Source organism: Conger conger, chromosome 1 (genome assembly GCF_963514075.1).
Source record: "Conger conger chromosome 1, fConCon1.1, whole genome shotgun sequence".
NCBI classification, from domain to species: Eukaryota; Metazoa; Chordata; class Actinopteri; order Anguilliformes; family Congridae; genus Conger; species Conger conger.
The window spans coordinates 96,285,956-96,309,672 of record NC_083760.1 but is presented as its reverse complement, the minus strand read 5'-3'; the positions used below and the strand labels follow the sequence as shown (position 1 = coordinate 96,309,672).

General features: G+C 46.1%; 1 protein-coding gene across 4 annotated transcripts in view; it reads right to left on the bottom strand.

Annotated features, from left to right (window-relative positions):
• Positions 1–15,660: 15,660 nt before the first annotated feature.
• The window catches only part of LOC133121714 (microtubule-actin cross-linking factor 1, isoforms 6/7-like), a 30,759-nt gene continuing 22,702 nt past the window's right edge, over positions 15,661–23,717 (bottom strand). Inside the window, exons 7-13 of one of the 4 annotated variants that reach the window (XM_061231115.1) lie at positions 23,455–23,577; positions 21,953–22,054; positions 21,630–21,731; positions 17,536–17,709; positions 17,104–17,259; positions 16,310–16,510; positions 15,661–15,824 (exon numbers count right to left, since the gene is read on the bottom strand). In XM_061231115.1, coding sequence (XP_061087099.1) covers positions 15,666–15,824; positions 16,310–16,510; positions 17,104–17,259; positions 17,536–17,709; positions 21,630–21,731; positions 21,953–22,054; positions 23,455–23,577 — 1,017 coding nt within the window. In that variant the 3' untranslated portion in view covers positions 15,661–15,665. The remainder of the gene's footprint in view (positions 15,825–16,309; positions 16,511–17,103; positions 17,260–17,535; positions 17,710–21,629; positions 21,732–21,952; positions 22,055–23,454; positions 23,578–23,717) is intronic. The other 3 variants (XM_061231124.1, XM_061231134.1, XM_061231143.1) reach the window with 3 other exon arrangements.

Genomic DNA, 23,717 nt, shown 5'->3' with positions numbered 1-23,717 from the left:
CAATGGCAACATTGAAAGAGCTCACAATCACTGTGATTAGCCTTAGACCGTAATGGCACTTATGTATAGATATCGGTACTTGTATAGGTATTGTTGTTTTTTTTGGCTGTTGTTGTATTCTAGCTGCCAACTGTGGTATGCTAGATTGAAAGTTGATTGTACCCTTCAAGGGTTCTGAATTTCTGTATGTTTACACTAGGATTCGGAACTGTACTGTCCTCTCAGGTCCACTTTTGCACTTGTTCTTGTGTTTGATTTGCACTTTGTTGTACGTCGCTCTGGATAAGAGCGTCTGCTAAATGCCACGGAATGTAATGTAATGTAAAAGCTCCAGGATTTTATGGCCAACAGAGGGAAACTTGTGCATCATACAACTATATCAAAGATATTGCACACATCTGGCCTGTATGGAAGGGTGGCAAGAAAAAAGCCATTTCTCAAAAAGGTCCACCAGGAGGCCTGCTTGAAATTTGCAAAAGAACACCTTGGGGAACCTGCAACAAACTGGCAGAATGTTTTGTGGTCTGATGAAACCAAAATAGAACTTTTTGGCGTGAATGCCAAACACTATGTTTGGCGAAAACCCAACACCGCTCATCACCAAAAAAATACCATTCCGACTGTGAGGCATGGTGGTGGCAGCATAATGTTATGGGGATGTTTCTCATCTAAAGGGACTGGGGAACTTGTCAACATTGAAGGGAGGATGGATGGGGCCAAATACAGGGATATTCTGGAGAACAACCTGAAGAATTCTGACTGAGAATGGTTCCAAAATTCATATTCCAGCACGACAATGACTCAAAGCACAAGGCCAAAGCTATCACTGAGTGGCTTGTAAAGAACAAGGTGGATGTGCTGGAATGGCCAAGCCAAAGCCCTGACCTAAATCCAGTTGAAAACTTGTGGAATGACTTGAAGGTTGCTCTGATTTCTCCATCTCACTAGGGGATACCACAGTGACCTCATCCCCTAGTGCAAAAAACCTTGGAGTGGTGATGGACAACAGGCTATCCTTCTCCAAGAACATTGCTACGGTGACCCGGGCGTGCAGGTTCTTCCTGTACAACATCCGGAGAATCCAACCCTTTCTCACCACCTACTCCACTCAGCTCCTTGTTCAAGCAATGGTCCTGTCCCGCCTGGACTATTGCAATTCTCTGCTGGCTGGCCTTCCAGCATCTGCCATTAGACCCCTACAACTCATCCAGAATGCTGCAGCCCGTCTGGTATTCAATGTTCCCAGACATTCACATGTCACCCCCCTGCTCAGCAACCTCCACTGGCTGCCTGTTATGGCTCGCATCAAATTTAAAACTTTGGTGCTCGCATACCAGGCAGTTAAAGGATCAGCCCCTGTGTATATTCAATCGCTTATCAAGACCTATACACCAGCAAGACCCCTCCTTTCTGCCACTTCGTGCCGTCTGGCGCCTCCCCCTCACCACACCTGCACTTCACGCTCACGACTGCTGTCTGTCCTGGTCCCACGGTGGTGGAATGACCTCCCGGTGAATGTCAGAACGGCAGAGTCTCTGACCTCCTTCAAGCGCAGACTGAAGACCCATCTCTTCAGGCTACACCTTTCCCTCCCCAACTCACAATCACCGTGATTAGCCTTAGACCGTAATGGCACTTATGTATAGATATCATTACTTGTATAGGTATTGTTTATTTTATTGGCTGTTATATTGTTGTATTCTAGCTGCCAGCTGTGGTATGCTAGTTTGAAAGTTGATTGTACTCTTCAAGGATTCTGAATTTCTGTATGTTTACACTAGGACTCGGAACAGTACTGTCCTCTTAGGTCCACTTTTGCACTTGTTCTTGTGTTTCATTTGCACTTTGTTGGTATATGTCATGGTGTAGGTGATGGTGCAGGTGCTATGGGGTATATGTAATGGTGTAGGTGATGGTGTAGGTGCTATGGGGTATATGTAATGGTGTAGGTGCTATGGGGTATATGTATCAGTGTAGGTGCTATGAGGTATATGTGAAGGTGTAGGTGCTATGGGGTATATGTAATGGTGTAGGTGATATGGGGTATATGTGAAGGTGTAGGTGCTATGGGGTATATGTGATGGTGTAGGTGCTATGGGGTATATGTGATGGTGTAGGTGCTATGGGGTATATGTAATGGAGTAGGTGCTATGGGGTATATGCAATGGTGTAGGTGCTATGGGGTATATGTAACGGTGTAGGTGCTATGGGGTATATGTAATGGAGAAGGTGCTATGGGGTATATGTGAAGGTGTAGGTGCTATGGGGTATATGTGATGGTGTAGGTGATGGTGTAGGTGCTATGGGGTATATGTAATGGTGTAGGTGCTATGGGGTATATGTAATGGTGTAGGTGCTATGGGGTATATGTGAAGGTGTAGGTGCTATGGGGTGTATGTGATGGTGTAGGTGATGGTGTAGGTGCTATGGGGTATATGTAATGGTGTAGGTGCTACGGGGTATGTGTAATGGTGTAGGTGCTATGGGGTATATGGAATGGTGTAGGTGCTATGGGGTATATGTAACAGTGTAGGTGCTATGGGGTATATGTAACGGTGTAGGTGCTATGGGGTATATGTAATGGTGTAGGTGATGGTGTAGGTGCTATGGGGTACATGTGAAGGTGTAGGTGCTATGGGGTATATGTAATGGTGTAGGTGCTGTGGGGTATATGTAATGGTGTAGGTGCTATGGGGTATATGTAACAGTGTAGGTGCTATGGGGTATATGTGAAGGTGTAGGTGCTATGGGGTATATGTAATGGTGTAGGTGCTGTGGGGTATATGTGATAGTGTAGTTGATGCTGCAGGTGCTATGGGGTATATGTGATAGTGTAGGTGATGGTGTAGGTGCTGTGGGGTATATGTGATGGTGTAGGTGATGGTGTAGGTGCTATGGGGTATATGTAATGGTGTAGGTGCTATGGGGTATATGTAACAGTGTAGGTGCTATGGGGTATATGTAATGGTGTAGGTGCTATGGGGTATATGTAACAGTGTAGGTGCTATGGGGTATATGTAACAGTGTAGGTGCTATGGGGTATATGTAATGGTGTAGGTGATAGTGTAGGTGCTATGGGGTATATGTGAAGGTGTAGGTGCTATGGGGTATATGTAATGGTGTAGGTGCTGTGGGGTATATGTGATAGTGTAGGTGATGCTGCAGGTGCTATGGGGTATATGTGATAGTGTAGGTGATGGTGTAGGTGCTATGGGGTATATGTGAAGGTGTAGGTGCTATGGGGTATATGTAATGGTGTAGGTGCTGTGGGGTATATGTAATGGTGTAGGTGATGGTGCAGATGCTATGGGGTATATGTGATAGTGTAGGTGATGGTGTAGGTGCTGTGGGGTATATGTAATGGTGTAGGTGCTGTGGGGTATATGTAACAGTGTAGGTGCTATGGGGTATATGTGAAGGTGTAGGTGCTATGGGGTATATGTAATGGTGTAGGTGCTGTGGGGTATATGTGATAGTGTAGTTGATGCTGCAGGTGCTATGGGGTATATGTGATAGTGTAGGTGATGGTGTAGGTGCTGTGGGGTATATGTGATGGTGTAGGTGATGGTGTAGGTGCTATGGGGTATATGTAATGGTGTAGGTGCTATGGGGTATATGTAACAGTGTAGGTGCTATGGGGTATATGTAATGGTGTAGGTGCTATGGGGTATATGTAACAGTGTAGGTGCTATGGGGTATATGTAACAGTGTAGGTGCTATGGGGTATATGTAACAGTGTAGGTGCTATGGGGTATATGGAATGGTGTAGGTGCTATGGGGTATATGTAACAGTGTAGGTGCTATGGGGTATATGTAACAGTGTAGGTGCTATGGGGTATATGTAATGGTGTAGGTGATAGTGTAGGTGCTATGGGGTATATGTGAAGGTGTAGGTGCTATGGGGTATATGTAATGGTGTAGGTGCTGTGGGGTAGATGTGATAGTGTAGGCGATGCTGCAGGTGCTATGGGGTATATGTGATAGTGTAGGTGATGGTGTAGGTGCTATGGGGTATATGTGAAGGTGTAGGTGCTATGGGGTATATGTAATGGTGTAGGTGCTGTGGGGTATATGTAATGGTGTAGGTGATGCTGCAGGTGCTATGGGGTATATGTGATAGTGTAGGTGATGGTGTAGGTGCTGTGGGGTATATGTAATGGTGTAGGTGCTGTGGGGTATATGTAACAGTGTAGGTGCTATGGGGTATATGTGAAGGTGTAGGTGCTATGGGGTATATGTAATGGTGTAGGTGCTGTGGGGTATATGTGATAGTGTAGTTGATGCTGCAGGTGCTATGGGGTATATGTGATAGTGTAGGTGATGGTGTAGGTGCTGTGGGGTATATGTGATGGTGTAGGTGATGGTGTAGGTGCTATGGGGTATATGTAATGGTGTAGGTGCTATGGGGTATATGTAACAGTGTAGGTGCTATGGGGTATATGTAATGGTGTAGGTGCTATGGGGTATATGTAACAGTGTAGGTGCTATGGGGTATATGTAACAGTGTAGGTGCTATGGGGTATATGTAATGGTGTAGGTGATAGTGTAGGTGCTATGGGGTATATGTGAAGGTGTAGGTGCTATGGGGTATATGTAATGGTGTAGGTGCTGTGGGGTATATGTGATAGTGTAGGTGATGCTCCAGGTGCTATGGGGTATATGTGATAGTGTAGGTGATGGTGTAGGTGCTATGGGGTATATGTGAAGGTGTAGGTGCTATGGGGTATATGTAATGGTGTAGGTGCTGTGGGGTATATGTAATGGTGTAGGTGATGCTGCAGGTGCTATGGGGTATATGTGATAGTGTAGGTGATGGTGTAGGTGCTGTGGGGTATATGTAATGGTGTAGGTGCTGTGGGGTATATGTAATGGTGTAGGTGATGCTGCAGGTGCTATGGGGTATATGTGATAGTGTAGGTGATGGTGTAGGTGCTGTGGGGTATATGTGATGGTGTAGGTGATGGTGTAGGTTCTATGGGGTATATGTAATGGTGTAGGTGCTATGGGGAATATGTAACAGTGTAGGTGCTATGGGGTATATGTAATGGTGTAGGTGCTATGGGGTATATGTAACAGTGTAGGTGCTATGGGGTATATGTAACAGTGTAGGTGCTATGGGGTATATGTAATGGTGTAGGTGATAGTGTAGGTGCTAAGGGGTATATGTTAAGGTGTAGGTGCTATGGGGTATATGTAATGGTGTAGGTGCTGTGGGGTATATGTGATAGTGTAGGTGATGCTACAGGTGCTATGGAGTATATGTGATAGTGTAGGTGATGGTGTAGGTGCTGTGGGGTATATGTGATGGTGTAGGTGAAGGTGTAGGTCCTATGGGGTATATGTGATGGTGTAGGTGATGGTGTAGGTGCTATGGGGTATATGTGATGGTGTAGGTGATGGTGTAGGTGCCATGGGGTATATGTGTTGGTGTAGGTGAAGGTGTAGGTGCTGTGGGGTATATGTGATGGTGTAGGTGCTATGGAGTATATGTGATGGTGTAGGTGATGGTGTAGGTGCTGTGGGGTATATGTGAAGGTGTAGGTGCTGGTGTAGGTGATGTGGGGTATATATGTTGGTGTAGGTGATGGTGTAGGTGATGGGGTATATGTGAAGGTGTAGGTGCTATGGGGTATATGTGATGGTGTAGGTGATGGTGTAGGTGCTATGGGGTATATGTGAAGGTGTAGGGGCTATGGGATATATGTGATGATGTAGGTGATGGTGTAGGTGATGGGGTATATGTGATGGTGTAGGTGATGGTGTAGGTGCTATGGGGTATATGTGATGGTGTAGGTGATGGTGTAGGTGCTATGGGGTATATGTAACAGTGTAGGTGCTATGGGGTATATGTAACAGTGTAGGTGCTATGGGGTATATGTAATGGTGTAAATGATAGTGTAGGTGCTATGGAGTATATGTGAAGGTGTAGGTGCTATGGGGTATATGTAATGGTGTAGGTGCTGTGGGGTATATGTGATAGTGTAGGTGATGCTACAGGTGCTATGGAGTATATGTGATAGTGTAGGTGATGGTGTAGGTGCTGTGGGGTATATGTGATGGTGTAGGTGAAGGTGTAGGTCCTATGGGGTATATGTGATGGTGTAGGTGATGGTGTAGGTGCTATGGGGTATATGTGATGGTGTAGGTGATGGTGTAGGTGCCATGGGGTATATGTGTTGGTGTAGGTGAAGGTGTAGGTGCTGTGGGGGTATATGTGATGGTGTAGGTGATGGTGTAGGTGCTATGGAGTATATGTGATGGTGTAGGTGATGGTGTAGGTGCTGTGGGGTATATGTGAAGGTGTAGGTGCTGGTGTAGGTGATGCGGGGTATATGTGATGGTGTAGGTGATGGTGTAGGTGATGGGGTATATGTGAAGGTGTAGGTGCTATGGGGTATATGTGATGGTGTAGGTGATGGTGTAGGTGCTATGGGGTATATGTGAAGGTGTAGGGGCTATGGGATATATGTGATGATGTAGGTGATGGTGTAGGTGATGGGGTATATGTGATGGTGTAGGTGATGGTGTAGGTGCTATGGGGTATATGTGAAGGTGTAGGTGCTATGGGGTATATGTAATGGTGTAGGTGCTGTGGGGTATATGTAATGGTGTAGGTGATGCTGCAGGTGCTATGGGGTATATGTGATAGTGTAGGTGATGGTGTAGGTGCTGTGGGGTATATGTAATGGTGTAGGTGCTGTGGGGTATATGTAACAGTGTAGGTGCTATGGGGTATATGTGAAGGTGTAGGTGCTATGGGGTATATGTAATGGTGTAGGTGCTGTGGGGTATATGTGATAGTGTAGTTGATGCTGCAGGTGCTATGGGGTATATGTGATAGTGTAGGTGATGGTGTAGGTGCTGTGGGGTATATGTGATGGTGTAGGTGATGGTGTAGGTGCTATGGGGTATATGTAATGGTGTAGGTGCTATGGGGTATATGTAACAGTGTAGGTGCTATGGGGTATATGTAATGGTGTAGGTGCTATGGGGTATATGTAACAGTGTAGGTGCTATGGGGTATATGTAACAGTGTAGGTGCTATGGGGTATATGTAATGGTGTAGGTGATAGTGTAGGTGCTATGGGGTATATGTGAAGGAGTAGGTGCTATGGGGTATATGTAATGGTGTAGGTGCTGTGGGGTATATGTGATAGTGTAGGTGATGCTGCAGGTGCTATGGGGTATATGTGATAGTGTAGGTGATGGTGTAGGTGCTATGGGGTATATGTGAAGGTGTAGGTGCTATGGGGTATATGTAATGGTGTAGGTGCTGTGGGGTATATGTAATGGTGTAGGTGATGCTGCAGGTGCTATGGGGTATATGTGATAGTGTAGGTGATGGTGTAGGTGCTGTGGGGTATATGTAATGGTGTAGGTGCTGTGGGGTATATGTAATGGTGTAGGTGATGCTGCAGGTGCTATGGGGTATATGTGATAGTGTAGGTGATGGTGTAGGTGCTGTGGGGTATATGTGATGGTGTAGGTGATGGTGTAGGTTCTATGGGGTATATGTAATGGTGTAGGTGCTATGGGGTATATGTAACAGTGTAGGTGCTATGGGGTATATGTAATGGTGTAGGTGCTATGGGGTATATGTAACAGTGTAGGTGCTATGGGGTATATGTAACAGTGTAGGTGCTATGGGGTATATGTAATGGTGTAGGTGATAGTGTAGGTGCTAAGGGGTATATGTGAAGGTGTAGGTGCTATGGGGTATATGTAATGGTGTAGGTGCTGTGGGGTATATGTGATAGTGTAGGTGATGCTACAGGTGCTATGGAGTATATGTGATAGTGTAGGTGATGGTGTAGGTGCTGTGGGGTATATGTGATGGTGTAGGTGAAGATGTAGGTCCTATGGGGTATATGTGATGGTGTAGGTGATGGTGTAGGTGCTATGGGGTATATGTGATGGTGTAGGTGATGGTGTAGGTGCCATGGGGTATATGTGTTGGTGTAGGTGAAGGTGTAGGTGCTGTGGGGTATATGTGAAGGTGTAGGTGCTGGTGTAGGTGATGTGGGGTATATGTGATGGTGTAGGTGATGGTGTAGGTGATGGGGTATATGTGAAGGTGTAGGTGCTATGGGGTATATGTGATGGTGTAGGTGATGGTGTAGGTGCTATGGTGTATATGTGAAGGTGTAGGGGCTATGGGATATATGTGATGATGTAGGTGATGGTGTAGGTGATGGGGTATATGTGATGGTGTAGGTGATGGTGTAGGTGCTATGGGGTATATGTGATGGTGCAGGTGATGGTGTAGGTGCCATGGGGTATATGTGATGGTGTAGGTGATGGTGTAGGTGCTATGGGGTATATGTAATGGTGTAGGTGCTTTGGGGTATATGTAATGGTGTAGGTTCTATGGGGTATATGTGATAGTGTAGGTGATGGTGTAGGTGCTATGGGGTATATGTGAAGGTGTAGGTGCTATGGGGTATATGTAATGGTGTAGGTGCTGTGGGGTATATGTAATGGTGTAGGTGATGCTGCAGGTGCTATGGGGTATATGTGATAGTGTAGGTGATGGTGTAGGTGCTGTGGGGTATATGTAATGGTGTAGGTGCTGTGGGGTATATGTAATGGTGTAGGTGATGCTGCAGGTGCTATGGGGTATATGTGATAGTGTAGGTGATGGTGTAGGTGCTGTGGGGTATATGTGATGGTGTAGGTGATGGTGTAGGTTCTATGGGGTATATGTAATGGTGTAGGTGCTTTGGGGTATATGTAATGGTGTAGGTGGTGTGGGGTATATGTAATGGTGTAGGTGATGCTGCAGGTGCTATGGGGTATATGTGATAGTGTAGGTGATGGTGTAGGTGCTGTGGGGTATATGTAATGGTGTAGGTGCTGTGGGGTATATGTGATGGTGTAGGTGATGGTGTAGGTGCTATGGGGTATATGTGATGGTGTAGGTGATGGTGTAGGTGCTATGGGGTATATGTGATGGTGTAGGTGATGGTGTAGGTGCTATGGGGTATATGTAATGGTGTAGGTGCTTTGGGGTATATGTAATGGTGTAGGTGCTTTGGGGTATATGTAATGGTGTAGGTGATGCTGCAGGTGCTATGGGGTATATGTGATAGTGTAGGTGATGATGTAGGTGCTGTGGGGTATATGTGATGGTGTAGGTGATGGTGTAGGTTCTATGGGGTATATGTAATGGTGTAGGTGCTATGGGGTATATGTAACAGTGTAGGTGCTATGGGGTATATGTAATGGTGTAGGTGCTATGGGGTATATGTAACAGTGTAGGTGCTATGGGGTATATGTAACAGTGTAGGTGCTATGGGGTATATGTAATGGTGTAGGTGATAGTGTAGGTGCTATGGGGTATATGTGAAGGTGTAGGTGCTATGGGGTATATGTAATGGTGTAGGTGCTGTGGGGTATATGTGATAGTGTAGGTGATGCTACAGGTGCTATGGAGTATATGTGATAGTGTAGGTGATGGTGTAGGTGCTGTGGGGTATATGTGATGGTGTAGGTGAAGGTGTAGGTCCTATGGGGTATATGTGATGGTGTAGGTGATGGTGTAGGTGCTATGGGGTATATGTGATGGTGTAGGTGATGGTGTAGGTGCCATGGGGTATATGTGTTGGTGTAGGTGAAGGTGTAGGTGCTGTGGGGTATATGTGATGGTGTAGGTGATGGTGTAGGTGCTATGGAGTATATGTGATGGTGTAGGTGATGGTGTAGGTGCTGTGGGGTATATGTGAAGGTGTAGGTGCTGGTGTAGGTGATGCGGGGTATATGTGATGGTGTAGGTGATGGTGTAGGTGATGGGGTATATGTGAAGGTGTAGGTGCTATGGGGTATATGTGATGGTGTAGGTGATGGTGTAGGTGCTATGGGGTATATGTGAAGGTGTAGGGGCTATGGGATATATGTGATGATGTAGGTGATGGTGTAGGTGATGGGGTATATGTGATGGTGTAGGTGATGGTGTAGGTGCTATGGGGTATATGTGAAGGTGTAGGTGCTATGGGGTATATGTAATGGTGTAGGTGCTGTGGGGTATATGTAATGGTGTAGGTGATGCTGCAGGTGCTATGGGGTATATGTGATAGTGTAGGTGATGGTGTAGGTGCTGTGGGGTATATGTAATGGTGTAGGTGCTGTGGGGTATATGTAATGGTGTAGGTGATGCTGCAGGTGCTATGGGGTATATGTGATAGTGTAGGTGATGGTGTAGGTGCTGTGGGGTATATGTGATGGTGTAGGTGATGGTGTAGGTTTTATGGGGTATATGTAATGGTGTAGGTGCTATGGGGTATATGTAACAGTGTAGGTGCTATGGGGTATAAGTAATGGTGTAGGTGATAGTGTAGGTGCCATGGGGTATATGTGTTGGTGTAGGTGAAGGTGTAGGTGTTATGGGCTATATGTAATGGTGTAGGTGCTATGGGGTATATGTGAAGGTGTAGGTGCTATGGGGTATATGTAATGGTGTAGGTGCTGTGGGGTATATGTGATAGTGTAGGTGATGCTACAGGTGCTATGGGGTATATGTAATGGTGTAGGTGATAGTGTAGGTGCTATGGGGTATATGTGAAGGTGTAGGTGCTATGGGGTACATGTAATGGTGTAGGTGCTGTAGGGTATATGTGATAGTGTAGGTGATGCTACAGGTGCTATGGAGTATATGTGATAGTGTAGGTGATGGTGTAGGTGCTGTGGGGTATATGTGATGGTGTAGCTCCTATGGGGTATATGTGATGGTGTAGGTGATGGTGTAGGTGCTATGGGGTATATGTGATGGTGTAGGTGATGGTGTAGGTGCCATGGGGTATATGTGTTGGTGTAGGTGCTGTGGGGTATATGTGATGGTGTAGGTGATGGTGTAGGTGCTATGGAGTATATGTGATGGTGTAGATGATGGTGTAGGTGCTGTGGGGTATATGTGAAGGTGTAGGTGCTGGTGTAGGTGATGCGGGGTATATGTGATGGTGTAGGTGATGGTGTAGGTGATGGGGTATATGTGAAGGTGTAGGTGCTATGGGGTATATGTGATGGTGTAGGTGATGGTGTAGGTGCTATGGGGTATATGTGAAGGTGTAGGGGCTATGGGATATATGTGATGATGTAGGTGATGGTGTAGGTGATGGGGTATATGTGATGTGTAGGTGATGGTGTAGGTGCTATGGGGTATATGTGATGGTGTAGGTGATGGTGTAGGTGCTATGGGGTATATGTGATGGTGTAGGTGATGGTGTAGGTGCTATGGGGTATATGTAATGGTGTAGGTGCTTTGGGGTATATGTAATGGTGTAGGTGCTATGGGGTATATGTGATGGTGTAGGTGATGGTGTAGGTGCTATGGGGTATATGTAATGGTGTAGGTACTATAGGGTATATGTAATGGTGTAGGTGCTATGGGGTATATGTGAAGGTGTAGGTGCTATGGGGTATATGTGATGGTGTAGGTGATGGTGTAGGTGCTATGGGGTATATGTAATGGTGTAGGTGCTATGTGGTATATGTAATGGTGTAGGTGCTATGGGGTATATGTAATGGTGTAGGTGCTATGGGGTATATGTAACGGTGTAGGTGCTATGGGGTACATGTGAAGGTGTAGGTGCTATGGGGTATATGTAATGGTGTAGGTGCTGTGGGGTATATGTAATGGTGTAGGTGCTATGGGGTATATGTAACGGTGTAGGTGCTATGGGGTATATGTAACGGTGTAGGTGCTATGGGGTATATGTAATGGTGTAGGTGATGGTGTAGGTGCTATGGGGTACATGTGAAGGTGTAGGAGCTATGGGGTATATGTAATGGTGTAGGTGATATGGGCTATATGTAATGGTGTAGGTGCTATGGGGTATATGTGATGGTGTAGGTGCTATGGGCTATATGTAATGGTGTAGGTGCTATGGGCTATATGTAATGGTGCAGGTGCTATGGGGTATATGTGATGGTGTAGGTGATGGTGTAGGTGCTATGGGGTATATGTGATGGTGTAGGTGATGGTGTAGGTGCCATGGGGTATATGTGTTGGTGTAGGTGAAGGTGTAGGTGCTGTGGGGTATATGTGAAGGTGTAGGTGCTGGTGTAGGTGCTGAGGGGTACATGTGATGGTGTAGGTGATGGTGTAGGTGATGGGGTATATGTGAAGGTGTAGGTGCTATGGGGTATATGTGATGGTGTAGGTGATGGTGTAGGTGCTATGGGGTAAATGTGAAGGTGTAGAGGCTATGGGATATATGTGATGATGTAGGTTATGGTGTAGGTGATGGTGTAGGTGATGGGGTATATGTGATGGTGTAGGTGATGGTGTAGGTGCTATGGGGTATATGTGATGGTGTAGGTGATGGGGTAGCTGCTATGGGGTATATGTGATGGTGTAGGTGATGGTGTAGGTGCTATGGGGTATATGTGATGGTGTAGGTGATGGTGTAGGTGCTATGGGGTATATGTAATGGTGTAGGTGCTATGGGGTATATGTGAAGGTGTAGGTGCTATGGGGTATATGTGATGGTGTAGGTGATGGTGTAGGTGCTATGGGGTATATGTAATGGTGTAGGTGCTTTGGGGTATATGTAATGGTGTAGGTGCTATGGGGTATATGTAATGATGTAGGTGCTATGGGGTATATGTAATGGTGTAGGTGCTATGGGGTATATGTAACAGTGTAGGTGCTATGGGGTATATGTAACGGTGTAGGTGCTATGGGGTATATGTAATGGTGTAGGTGATGGTGTAGGTGCTATGGGGTACATGTGAAGGTGTAGGTGCTATGGGGTATATGTAATGGTGTAGGTGCTGTGGGGTATATGTAATGGTGTAGGTGCTATGGGGTATATGTAACAGTGTAGGTGCTATGGGGTATATGTAACGGTGTAGGTGCTATGGGGTATATGTAACGGTGTAGGTGCTATGGGGTATATGTAATGGTGTAGGTGATGGTGTAGGTGCTATGGGGTACATGTGAAGGTGTAGGTGCTATGGGGTATATGTAATGGTGTAGGTGCTATGGGCTATATGTAATGGTGTAGGTGCTATGGGGTATATGTGAAGGTGTAGGTGCTATGGGGTATATGTGATGGTGTAGGTGATGGTGCAGGTGCTATGGGGTATATGTGATGGTGTAGGTGATGGTGTAGGTGCTATGGGGTATATGTAATGGTGTAGGTGCTATGGGGTATATGTAATGGTGTAGGTGCTATGGGGTATATGTAATTGTGTAGGTGCTATGGGGTATATGTAACAGTGTAGGTGCTATGGGGTATATGTAACGGTGTAGGTGCTATGGGGTATATGTAATGGTGTAGGTGATGGTGTAGGTGCTATGGGGTACATGTGAAGGTGTAGGTGCTATGGGGTATATGTAATGGTGTAGGTGCTGTGGGGTATATGTAATGGTGTAGGTGCTATGGGGTATATGTAACAGTGTAGGTGCTATGGGGTATATGTAACGGTGTAGGTGCTATGGGGTATATGTAACGGTGTAGGTGCTATGGGGTATATGTAATGGTGTAGGTGATGGTGTAGGTGCTATGGGGTACATGTGAAGGTGTAGGTGCTATGGGGTATATGTAATGGTGTAGGTGTTATGGGCTATATGTAATGGTGTAGGTGCTATGGGGTATATGTGAAGGTGTAGGTGCTATGGGGTATATGTAATGGTGTAGGTGCTGTGGGGTATATGTGATGGTGTAGGTGATGGTGCAGGTGCTATGGGGTATATGTGATGGTGTAGGTGCTATGGGGTATATGTAACGGTGTAGGTGCTATGGGGTATATGTAACGGTGTAGGTGATAGTGTAGGTGCTATGGGGTATATGTGAAGGTGGAGGTGCTATGGGGAGGTGCAGGGGCGGCCTGTAGCGTAGTGGTTAAGGTACATGACTGCGACCCGCAAGGTCGGCGGTTCTAATCCCGGTGTAGCCACAATAAGATCCGCACAGCCGTTGGGCCCTTGAGCAAGGCCCTTAACCCTGCATTGTTCCAGGGGAGGATTGTCTCCTGCTTAGTCTAATCAACTGTATGTCGCTCTGGATAAGAGCGTCTGCCAAAATGCCAAAAATGTAATGTAATGTAATGTAATGGTGTAGGTGCTATGGGGTATATGTGATGGTGTAGGTGATAGTGTAGGTGCTATGGGGTATATGTAATGGTGTAGGTGCTATGGGGTATATGTGATGGTGTAGGTGATGGTGTAGGTGCTATGGGGTATATGTAATGGAGTAGGTGCTATGGGGTATATGTGATGGTGTAGGTGATGGTGTAGGTGCTATGGGGTATATGTGATGGTGTAGGTGATGGTGTAGGTGCTATGGGGTATATGTAATGGAGTAGGTGCTATGGGGTATATGTGATAGTGTAGGTGCTGTGGGGTATATGTGATGGTGTAGGTGATGGTGTAGGTGCTATGGGGTATATGTGATGCTGTAGGTGAAGGTGTAGGTGCTATGGGGTATATGTGATGCTGTAGGTGATGGTGTAGGTGCTATGGGGTATATGTGATGGTGTAGGTGATGGTGTAGGTGCCATGGGGTATATGTGTTGGTGTAGGTGAAGGTGTAGGTGCTGTGGGGTATATGTGATGGTGTAGGTGATGGTGTAGGTGCTATGGGGTATATGTGATGCTGTAGGTGAAGGTGTAGGTGCTATGGGGTATATGTGATGCTGTAGGTGATGGTGTAGGTGCTATGGGGTATATGTGATGGTGTAGGTGATGGTGTAGGTGCCATGGGGTATATGTGTTGGTGTAGGTGAAGGTGTAGGTGCTGTGGGGTATATGTGATGGTGTAGGTGATGGTGTAGGTGCTATGGAGTATATGTGATGGTGTAGGTGATGGTGTAGGTGCTGTGGGGTGTAGGTGCTGGTGTAGGTGCTGTGGGGTATATGTGATGGTGTAGGTGATGGTGTAGGTGATGGGGTATATGTGAAGGTGTAGGGGCTATGGGATATATGTGATGATGTAGGTGATGGTGTAGGTGATGGGGTATATGTGATGGTGTAGGTGATGGTGTAGGTGCCATGGGGTATATGTGTTGGTGTAGGTGAAGGTGTAGGTGCTGTGGGGTATATGTGATGGTGTAGGTGATGGTGTAGGTGCTATGGGGTATATGTGATGGTGTAGGTGATGGTGTAGGTGCCATGGGGTATATGTGTTGGTGTAGGTGAAGGTGTAGGTGCTGTGGGGTATATGTGATGGTGTAGGTGATGGTGTAGGTGCTATGGGGTATATGTGATGCTGTAGGTGAAGGTGTAGGTGCTATGGGGTATATGTGATGCTGTAGGTGATGGTGTAGGTGCTATGGGGTATATGTGATGGTGTAGGTGATGGTGTAGGTGCCATGGGGTATATGTGTTGGTGTAGGTGAAGGTGTAGGTGCTGTGGGGTATATGTGATGGTGTAGGTGATGGTGTAGGTGCTATGGAGTATATGTGATGGTGTAGGTGATGGTGTAGGTGCTGTGGGGTATATGTGAAGGTGTAGGTGCTGGTGTAGGTGCTGTGGGGTATATGTGATGGTGTAGGTGATGGTGTAGGTGATGGGGTATATGTGAAGGTGTAGGGGCTATGGGATATATGTGATGATGTAGGTGATGGTGTAGGTGATGGGGTATATGTGAAGGTGTAGGTGCTATGGAGTATATGTGATGGTGTAGGTCATGGTGTAGGTGCGGTGGGGTATATGTGATGGTGTAGGTCATGGTGTAGGTGCTAAGGGGTGTAATACCATGTGCTGGCGCAGCTGTTCCCGTGCGGTCTCAGGCAGGCCCCCGGTGGGTTTGGTGGCTGAGAGCTGTCTCTCTGTGTCCCTGATCCACTGCAGACACTCCTGCACCTCACCATGGAAGCCCTCCGCCTACAGGGGGTCACACGCAGCACTTTCAGCAGTTTAGCTGTTTACAAACTTGTGTTGTTAGATATCTAGCTTAATTTTAGTGAGATACACTGATGTTAACCTAGCTGAGGTAACGTTATACATGAAAAGTATAAATGACCACGGGGGCAGGCGGTTAAGGCGGTATCGGACCACCAAGCTGTGCTGCCATAACCGAGAAAAAACATACAAACTTACCCAGACAGCAAGCAAGCAACTCAACCAGTCCCTGGACTACCAGGGGAATAACAGCTATTCATGTCTATAATATACCCTGCACCTGTTCATCAACATAAATCCCTCACAGGATAGGAGGAGAAGTAGAAATGGAGAAAGAAATTTGGTTAAAACAGTACTTTCTATTAACACAGTTATATTAGGCTAACTTACATAGCTACTGACATTCAGTGGATTAGCTACTAGAGATGATATCAGAGTGAAATCAACATGGATGCCTTCCTCTGTACCTGTGTCAGTGCGGCCTCCAGCAGGTCTTGTCGGCCCTGGGTCTTGAGTAGCAGGCTCTCCCAGCTGTGATGCACTGTTTCCAGCTGCGGTTGCAGGTGGCTGGCCTCCTCCTGTGGGCAGGGCTCCAGCAGCATTGAGCTAGCCGCCCGATTCAATGCCTCCATAGTGGCGCGGCGAGAGAGGACATCATCCCTCAGTACCTGAGAGAGAGAGATAGAGATAGAGAGAGAGAGAGAGGGGGGGAGGGAGAGAGAGAGAGGGGGGGAGGGAGAGAGAGAGGGGGGGAGAGGGAGAGAGAGAGAGGGGGGGAGGGAGAGGGAGGGACAGAGAGGGAGAGATGGAGAGAGAGGGGGAGAGAGAGGGGGAAGGGAAAGGGAGAGGGAGAGAGCGAGAGGGGGGAGAGAGAGGGAGAGAGAGGGAAAGAGAGAGAGAGAGAGGGAGAGAGAGAGAGGGGGGAGAGAGGGGGGGGGAGGGGCAAGGGAGAAAGAGCAAGGGAGGTAGAGAGGGAAGGAGAGGGAGAGGGGGGGAGAGGGACAGGGAGAGGGAAAGAGAGTTAAGAGAGGGAGGGAGGGAGAGGGAGAGGAAGAGAAGTGGCGTAGAGATTCAGTAATGACAATGACATGAACAAAATGGTTTTCAGAAAACAGGTCTTGAAAATTTGAACTTTGTAATCTGTAGGTTAAATATACTTGTACACACACACACACACACACACACACATATACATATATACCAATCTCCCTTTGTGAAACATGTTGTGGGCATGACTGACTCAGATGGGGGCGGGGCGTACTTGGTGATTGGCCAGCTCCATTTCTATGGCTTTGGGGTCACAGCTGATTGGTCGCATGGCGTCCAGCGTGACATGTGATTGGCTGAGCCAAGACTCCGCCTCCATCAAGGCCTGCTGGAGCTGTCCCAGGCTGAGCAGAGCGACCTCCAGCTCATGCTGGGAGAGAGAGGGGGCGGGGACAGAGAGGGATGGAGGGAGAGGGACCACGGAAAGAGAGAGAGAGAGAGAGAGAGAGGGAGAGAGGGGAACAGAATGGAATGAGGGAACTTTCCGACGTGAATCTTACATCGACGTGACTGCTAAGCACCACTGTGTGTATCTGCCTGTCTGGGTGCACCTGTACGCTGCTCACCTGCATAGGTAACTGCTCACCTGCACATGAAACTGCTCACCTGCACAGGTAAGCTCTCACCTGCACATGACACTGCTCACCTGTCTGTGAGAGACCTCGTCCCCCAGGCTCTTCCACAGGTGTGTCAGGTGAGCGAGGGGCTCCCGGACGGCGTCCCGCTCGCTCTGCGCTGACGCACTCCTCACCAGCAGCTCGCCCTGGAGCTGAACCTTCTGCACACCTCTCTGCTGCTGAAGCACCACTGCTTTAAACAGCTAGAACACACAGATACACACACATGTATACATACACACATACACCATATACATGTATGTACAGATACATACACATGTATACATTCACACATACACCATATACATGTATGTATATAGATAAACATATGTGTATGCATTCACACATACACAGTATACATGTGTGTATACAGATACACACATGTATACATTCACAAATACACCATATACTGCACATGTATGTACAGATACATATACACATAAATATATGCATGTACACACATATACATACACATATTTACATGTGTGTGAGAGAGACAGAGAGTGTGTACATGTGTGTATGTATATGTGTGTAATTAATTGGTTTAACGTTTCCCATTTAATCTAGTGATAACATCAGTGCATTTAAGTGGGTGATGTACATTTGTCAAAGGGTGTTCCTCAAGGGTCCATATTGGGTCCAGTGCTATTTACCATTTATATTAATTACATGGTTACATTTTTTAATATTTGATATTTTTCATATTTTTGTAGATGACACTGTTCTGTATAAGAAGCCAAGCTTCACTCAGAGCTTGGCCATGTTTGGGAACTTAAAAGTGAATTGATTTGTCATCAATCCAAATGCCCAGGTATTTGTAATGGGGAACTCTTTCAATAGGAATACGATCTTGAGCGGTTATCTGGAGATCATGTCATCATCACATTTTTGTTCTGGTAAATAGCATGCACTTCGTTTTATCACTATTTAAAACAAGCTTGAGATTTTTGAGGGCCATTTGCAGAGCAATGGATGCATGCTGCTAAGGTGATAGACTGGTTGAAGCAACATACATTTTTACATTACATTTGACTCATTTAGCAGACACTTTTAATCCACTTTTAATGCACGATTTACAAGTGCATAGGTTCTTCAACAAGTTATAGGGCTGGAAGAAAGGGAAATGTTGATTAGAGAGGAGAGAAATCTTTTACAGGAACAGATCTTGCTTTCCCATCTTCATCAGAATGAAGCTGTATATACAGTCAGGTCCATAAATATTGGGACATCGACACAATTATCATCTTTTTGGCTCTATACACCACCACAATGGATTTAACTGCAGACTTTCAGGTTTAATTTGAGGGTATTTACATCCAAATCAGGTGAACGGTGTAGGGATTAAAACAGTTTGTATATGTGCCTCCCACTTTTTAAGGGACCAAAAGTAATGGGACAAACTAACAATCATAAATCAAACTTTCACTTTTTAATACTTGGTTGCAAAACTCTTTGGTTGCTTTCGCAGTATGCTTCGGGTCATTGTCCATCTGCACTGTGAAGCTCCGTCCAATGAGTTCTGAAGCATTTGGCTGAATATGAGCAGATAATATTGCCCGAAACACTTCAGAATTCATCCTGCTTTTGTCAGCAGTGACATCATCAATAAATACAAGGGAACCAGTTCCATTGGCAGCCACACAAGCCCACGCCATGACACTACCACCACCATGCTTCACTGATGAGGTGGTATGTTTTGGATCGTGAGCAGTTCCTTTCCTTCTACATACTCTTCTATTCCCATCATTCTGGTACAAGTTGATCTTTGTCTCATCTGTCCATAGGATGTTGTTCCAGAACTGTAAAGGCTTTTTTAGGCAAACTCTAATCTGGTCTTCCTGTTTTTGAAGCTCACCAATGGTTTACATCTTGTGGTGAACCCTCTGTATTCACTCTGGTGAAGTCTTCTTGATTGTTGACTTTGACACACATACACCTACCTCCTGGAGAGTGTTCTTGGTCTGGCCAACTGTTGTGAAGGGGTTTTTCTTCACCAGGGAAATAATTCTTCTGTCATCCACCACAGTTGTTTTCCGTGGTCTACCGGGTCTTTTGGTGTTGCTGAGCTCATCGGTGCGTTCTTTCTTTTTAAGAATGTTCCAAACAGTTGATTTGGCCACACCTAATGTTTTTGCTATCTCTCTGATGGGTTTGTTTAGATTTTTCAGCCTAATGATGGCTTGCTTCACTGATAGTGACAGCTCTTTGGATCTCATATTGAGAGTTGACAGCAACAGATTCCAAATGCAAATAAAAACTTGAAATTAACTCTAGACCTTTTATCTGCTCCTTGTAAATGAGATAATGAGGGAATAACACACACCTGGCCATGGAACAGCTGAGCAGCCAATTGTCCCATTACTTTTGGTCCCTTAAAAAGTGGGAGGCACATATAGAAACTGTTGTAATTCCTACACCGTTCACCTGATTTGGATGTAAATACCCTCAAATTAAAGCTGAAAGTCTGCAGTTAAAGCATATCTTGTTCGTTTCATTTCAAATCCATTGTGGTGGTGTATAGAGCCAAAAATAGGAGAATTGTGTCGATGTCCCAATATTTATGGACCTGACTGTATATTCAGTCCATGAGTATTTATTCATAGACATGCACTTTTAGTTTTTAAAGATCTGCCTTATTGCACAGGTTCCCAAGATTGTCTAGTTTTTGTTTATGGTATTTATTTTATTTATTATTATTTTACATATTATTTTTTATTGAGTATTTTTTTTCAATTATTTTCAAATATTTAACTTTTTTTTTATTGTATTTGGTCATTTGGGCACCATTGTAAATGAGGGTTCATTCATGTGTCCTCTGAGAATGAAATAAAGGTTCAAGTTCAACTAATGGGAAAAACAACTGAAACAGTCCTTATACACTCTCTGAGCACAATACATTATTTATTAGACTTAGTTTTGACTTATTGGTCTTCTGCTGCTGTAGCCTTTCCACTTATAGGTTATGTGTTCAGAGATGCTCTTCTGCACACCACTGCTGTAATGTGTGTTCAGAGATGCTCTTCTGCATACCGCTGTTGTAATGCGTGTTCAGAGATGCTCTTCTGCACACCACTGCTGTAATGCGTGTTCAGAGATGCTCTTCTGCATACCGCTGTTGTAATGTGTGTTCAGAGATGCTCTTCTGCATACCGCTGTTGTAATGTGTGGCTATTTGTGTTACTGTCACCATCCTGTCAGCTTTGATCAGTCTGGCCATTCTCCTCTGACCTCTCTCATTAAAAAGGCATTTTTGCCTGCAGAACTGCTGCTCACTTTTTTTAGTTTTTCACACAATTCTCTGCAAACTCTAGAGACTGTGAGTGGCAATCCCAGGAGATCAGCTGTTTCTGAGATACTCAAACCACCCTGTCTGCCACCAACAATCATTCTATGCTAAAAATCACTTTGGTGACATTTCTTCCCGACTGACATTTGGTCGGAAAAACAGGTGGACTTCTTGACCATGTCTGCATGCCTTTATGCATTTCACTTCTGCCACATGATTTATATTATTTGCATTAACAAGCTGGTGTACATGTCTACCTAATAAAGTGGTCACTGAATGTATATGAGATTACCAGTAACAGTGACATGAACAGCAACATTAAGTACTCACTGACATTATTAGTAATACTAACATATATAGACATACACTTACACAAAGAACAGGACTAAAAGTAAATACTAAAAGTAATGCTCAATAAAATTTAACACTGACATTGACAGCAGCATTAATTAATTACTTACAATATCATTGATATTAACACTAACATCAAATAATCACAGACAGTATCAGTAACACTTACATTAGCACTAACAATAATGAATTAGTGGCAGTATCAATAACACTGACTGTAGCACTAGCAGGTTTGATATGGACTTCAGCACTAGCAGGTTTGATATGGACTTCAGCACTAGCAGGTTTGATATGGACTTCAGCACTAGCAGGTTTGATATGGACTTCAGCACTAGCAGGTTTGATATGGACTTCAGCACTAGCAGGTTTGATATGGACTTCAGCACTAGCAGGTTTGATATTGGCTTCAGCACTAGCAGGTTTGATATGGACTTCAGCACTAGCAGGTTTGATATGGACTTCAGCACTAGCAGGTTTGATATGGACCTTGAGATCCTGGATCTGCCGCTGGACGGATCCCAACTCCACTCCTACAGCAGGCATGTTGCGCAGCTCCATCGAGGCCTTATCCAGGTACCCATACATGCCCTGAGAAACACACACACCTGTTATCCAGGTACCCGCACATGCCCTGAGAAACACACTGCTGGGGGACTGACCTGCAGTGCATGCTGGGGGACTGACCTGCAGTGAATGCTGGGAAACTGACCTACAGTGCATGCTGGGAGACTGACTTGCAGTGCATGCTGGGGGACTGATCTGCAGTGCATGCTGGGGGACTGCCCTGCAGTGCATGCTGGGAGACTGACCTGCAGTGCATCCTGGTACTGGACAGCAGTGGCCATGGCTGTCTCCAGTCTGTGGGTCCTGTCCTCCAGCATCCTGTTTAAGCTCCGCAGCGCAGCCTCGGTCTACAGGCCAGACGGGAGGAGAAGAGCGTGACCAGCCGCAGTGACCAGCCGCAGTGACCAGCCGCAGTGACCAGCCGCAGTGACCAGCTGCAGTGACCAGCCGCAGTGAGCAGCCGCAGTGACCAGCTGCAGTGACCAGCTGTAGTGACCAGCCGCAGTGACCAGCTGCAGTGACCAGCTGTAGTGACCAGCCGCAGTGACCAGCCGCAGTGAGCAGCCGCAGTGACCAGCTGCAGTGACCAGCCGTAGTGACCAGCTGCAGTGACCAGCTGCAGTGACCAGCTGTAGTGACCAGCCGCAGTGACCAGCTGCAGTGACCAGCTGTAGTGACCAGCTGCAGTGACCAGCTGCAGTGACCAGCTGTAGTGACCAGCCGCAGTGACCAGCTGCAGTGACCAGCTGTAGTGACCAGCCGCAGTGACCAGCTGCAGTGACCAGCTGTAGTGACCAGCTGCAGTGACCAGCTGTAGTGACCAGCCGCAGTGACCAGCTGCAGTGACCAGCTGTAGTGACCAGCTGCAGTGACCAGCCGCAGTGAGCAGCCGCAGTGAGCAGCCGCAGTGACCAGGCGCAGTGACCAGCCGCAGTGACCAGCTGCAGTGACCAGCCGCAGTGACCAGCTGCAGTGACCAGCCACAGTGACCAGCTGCAGTCTCAGAGCTCTGCCTCTGCATGTCTGCTCATCATTTGTTTAAAGCGTATTTCACTGAAGCCCCAACACGCTGTACATTTAAAAACACATCATACATAGCTCATACATAATGTTTAGATCATACATAATGTTTGGGCAACAGCATAACAACAATAACACAACAACATCAACAACAGCAAAACCATACCAAAATCAACAAGTCAAGGGTCATAAGAGAGTGATTTTAGTTTGATTTGAAAAATATGAAGAGAATGTGCATGTCAAATGGATGGGGAAGGGCATTCCAGAGCACGGTATCAGAATGCTCTGACCCAGCTGTTTAGGGAGTGCAAGGAGTCAGTCAGCGGGAGAGTGTGAGGGGTGCACTGGTGTACAGGGTGTGATGACATGGTGATAGACAGGTGGATGAACAGACAGACAGACAGACAGACAGATGGGTTGATAGGCAGGACTGTTGACAGTATTGTCACCGTAAAAAAGGAAAGTTAATGCCATACTTCAGAGGGGCACCATATAAATGGAAAATAACAAGGGACCTAACACTGAGCCCTGAGGCGCACCAATATATTACAGCAGAATTAGAGATCAGATTGTTAAAAATCACATTTGAGTCCTATCTACTCTAGAAAGTAGGAACAAAGCCGTGCTAATGCTGACCTTCCAAAGTAGTTTTCTTAGCATCTGAGAAGAATGATCCACAGTGTCAAAAAAACTCAGTTTGAGTATGAGTAATATTGATCAGTCTCACCTCTGCCAGGCTCTTGGTGATTGGTGGTTTCTCTGTGTCGCCACAGGCGCCGATAAGCTCCTCCCCCAGCCCTCTCAGGCCCTGCAACTGCTCTGAGAGCCGGCCCATCTCCCCCTGCCAGGCCTGAGAGAGAGAGAGAGAGAGAGACACTGGCTTACTATAGAGAGAGAGAGAGAGAGAGAGAGAGAGAGAGAGAGAGAGACACCGGCTTACTATAGGGGGGGGGGAGAGAGAGAGAGAGAGAGAGAGAGAGAGAGAGAGAG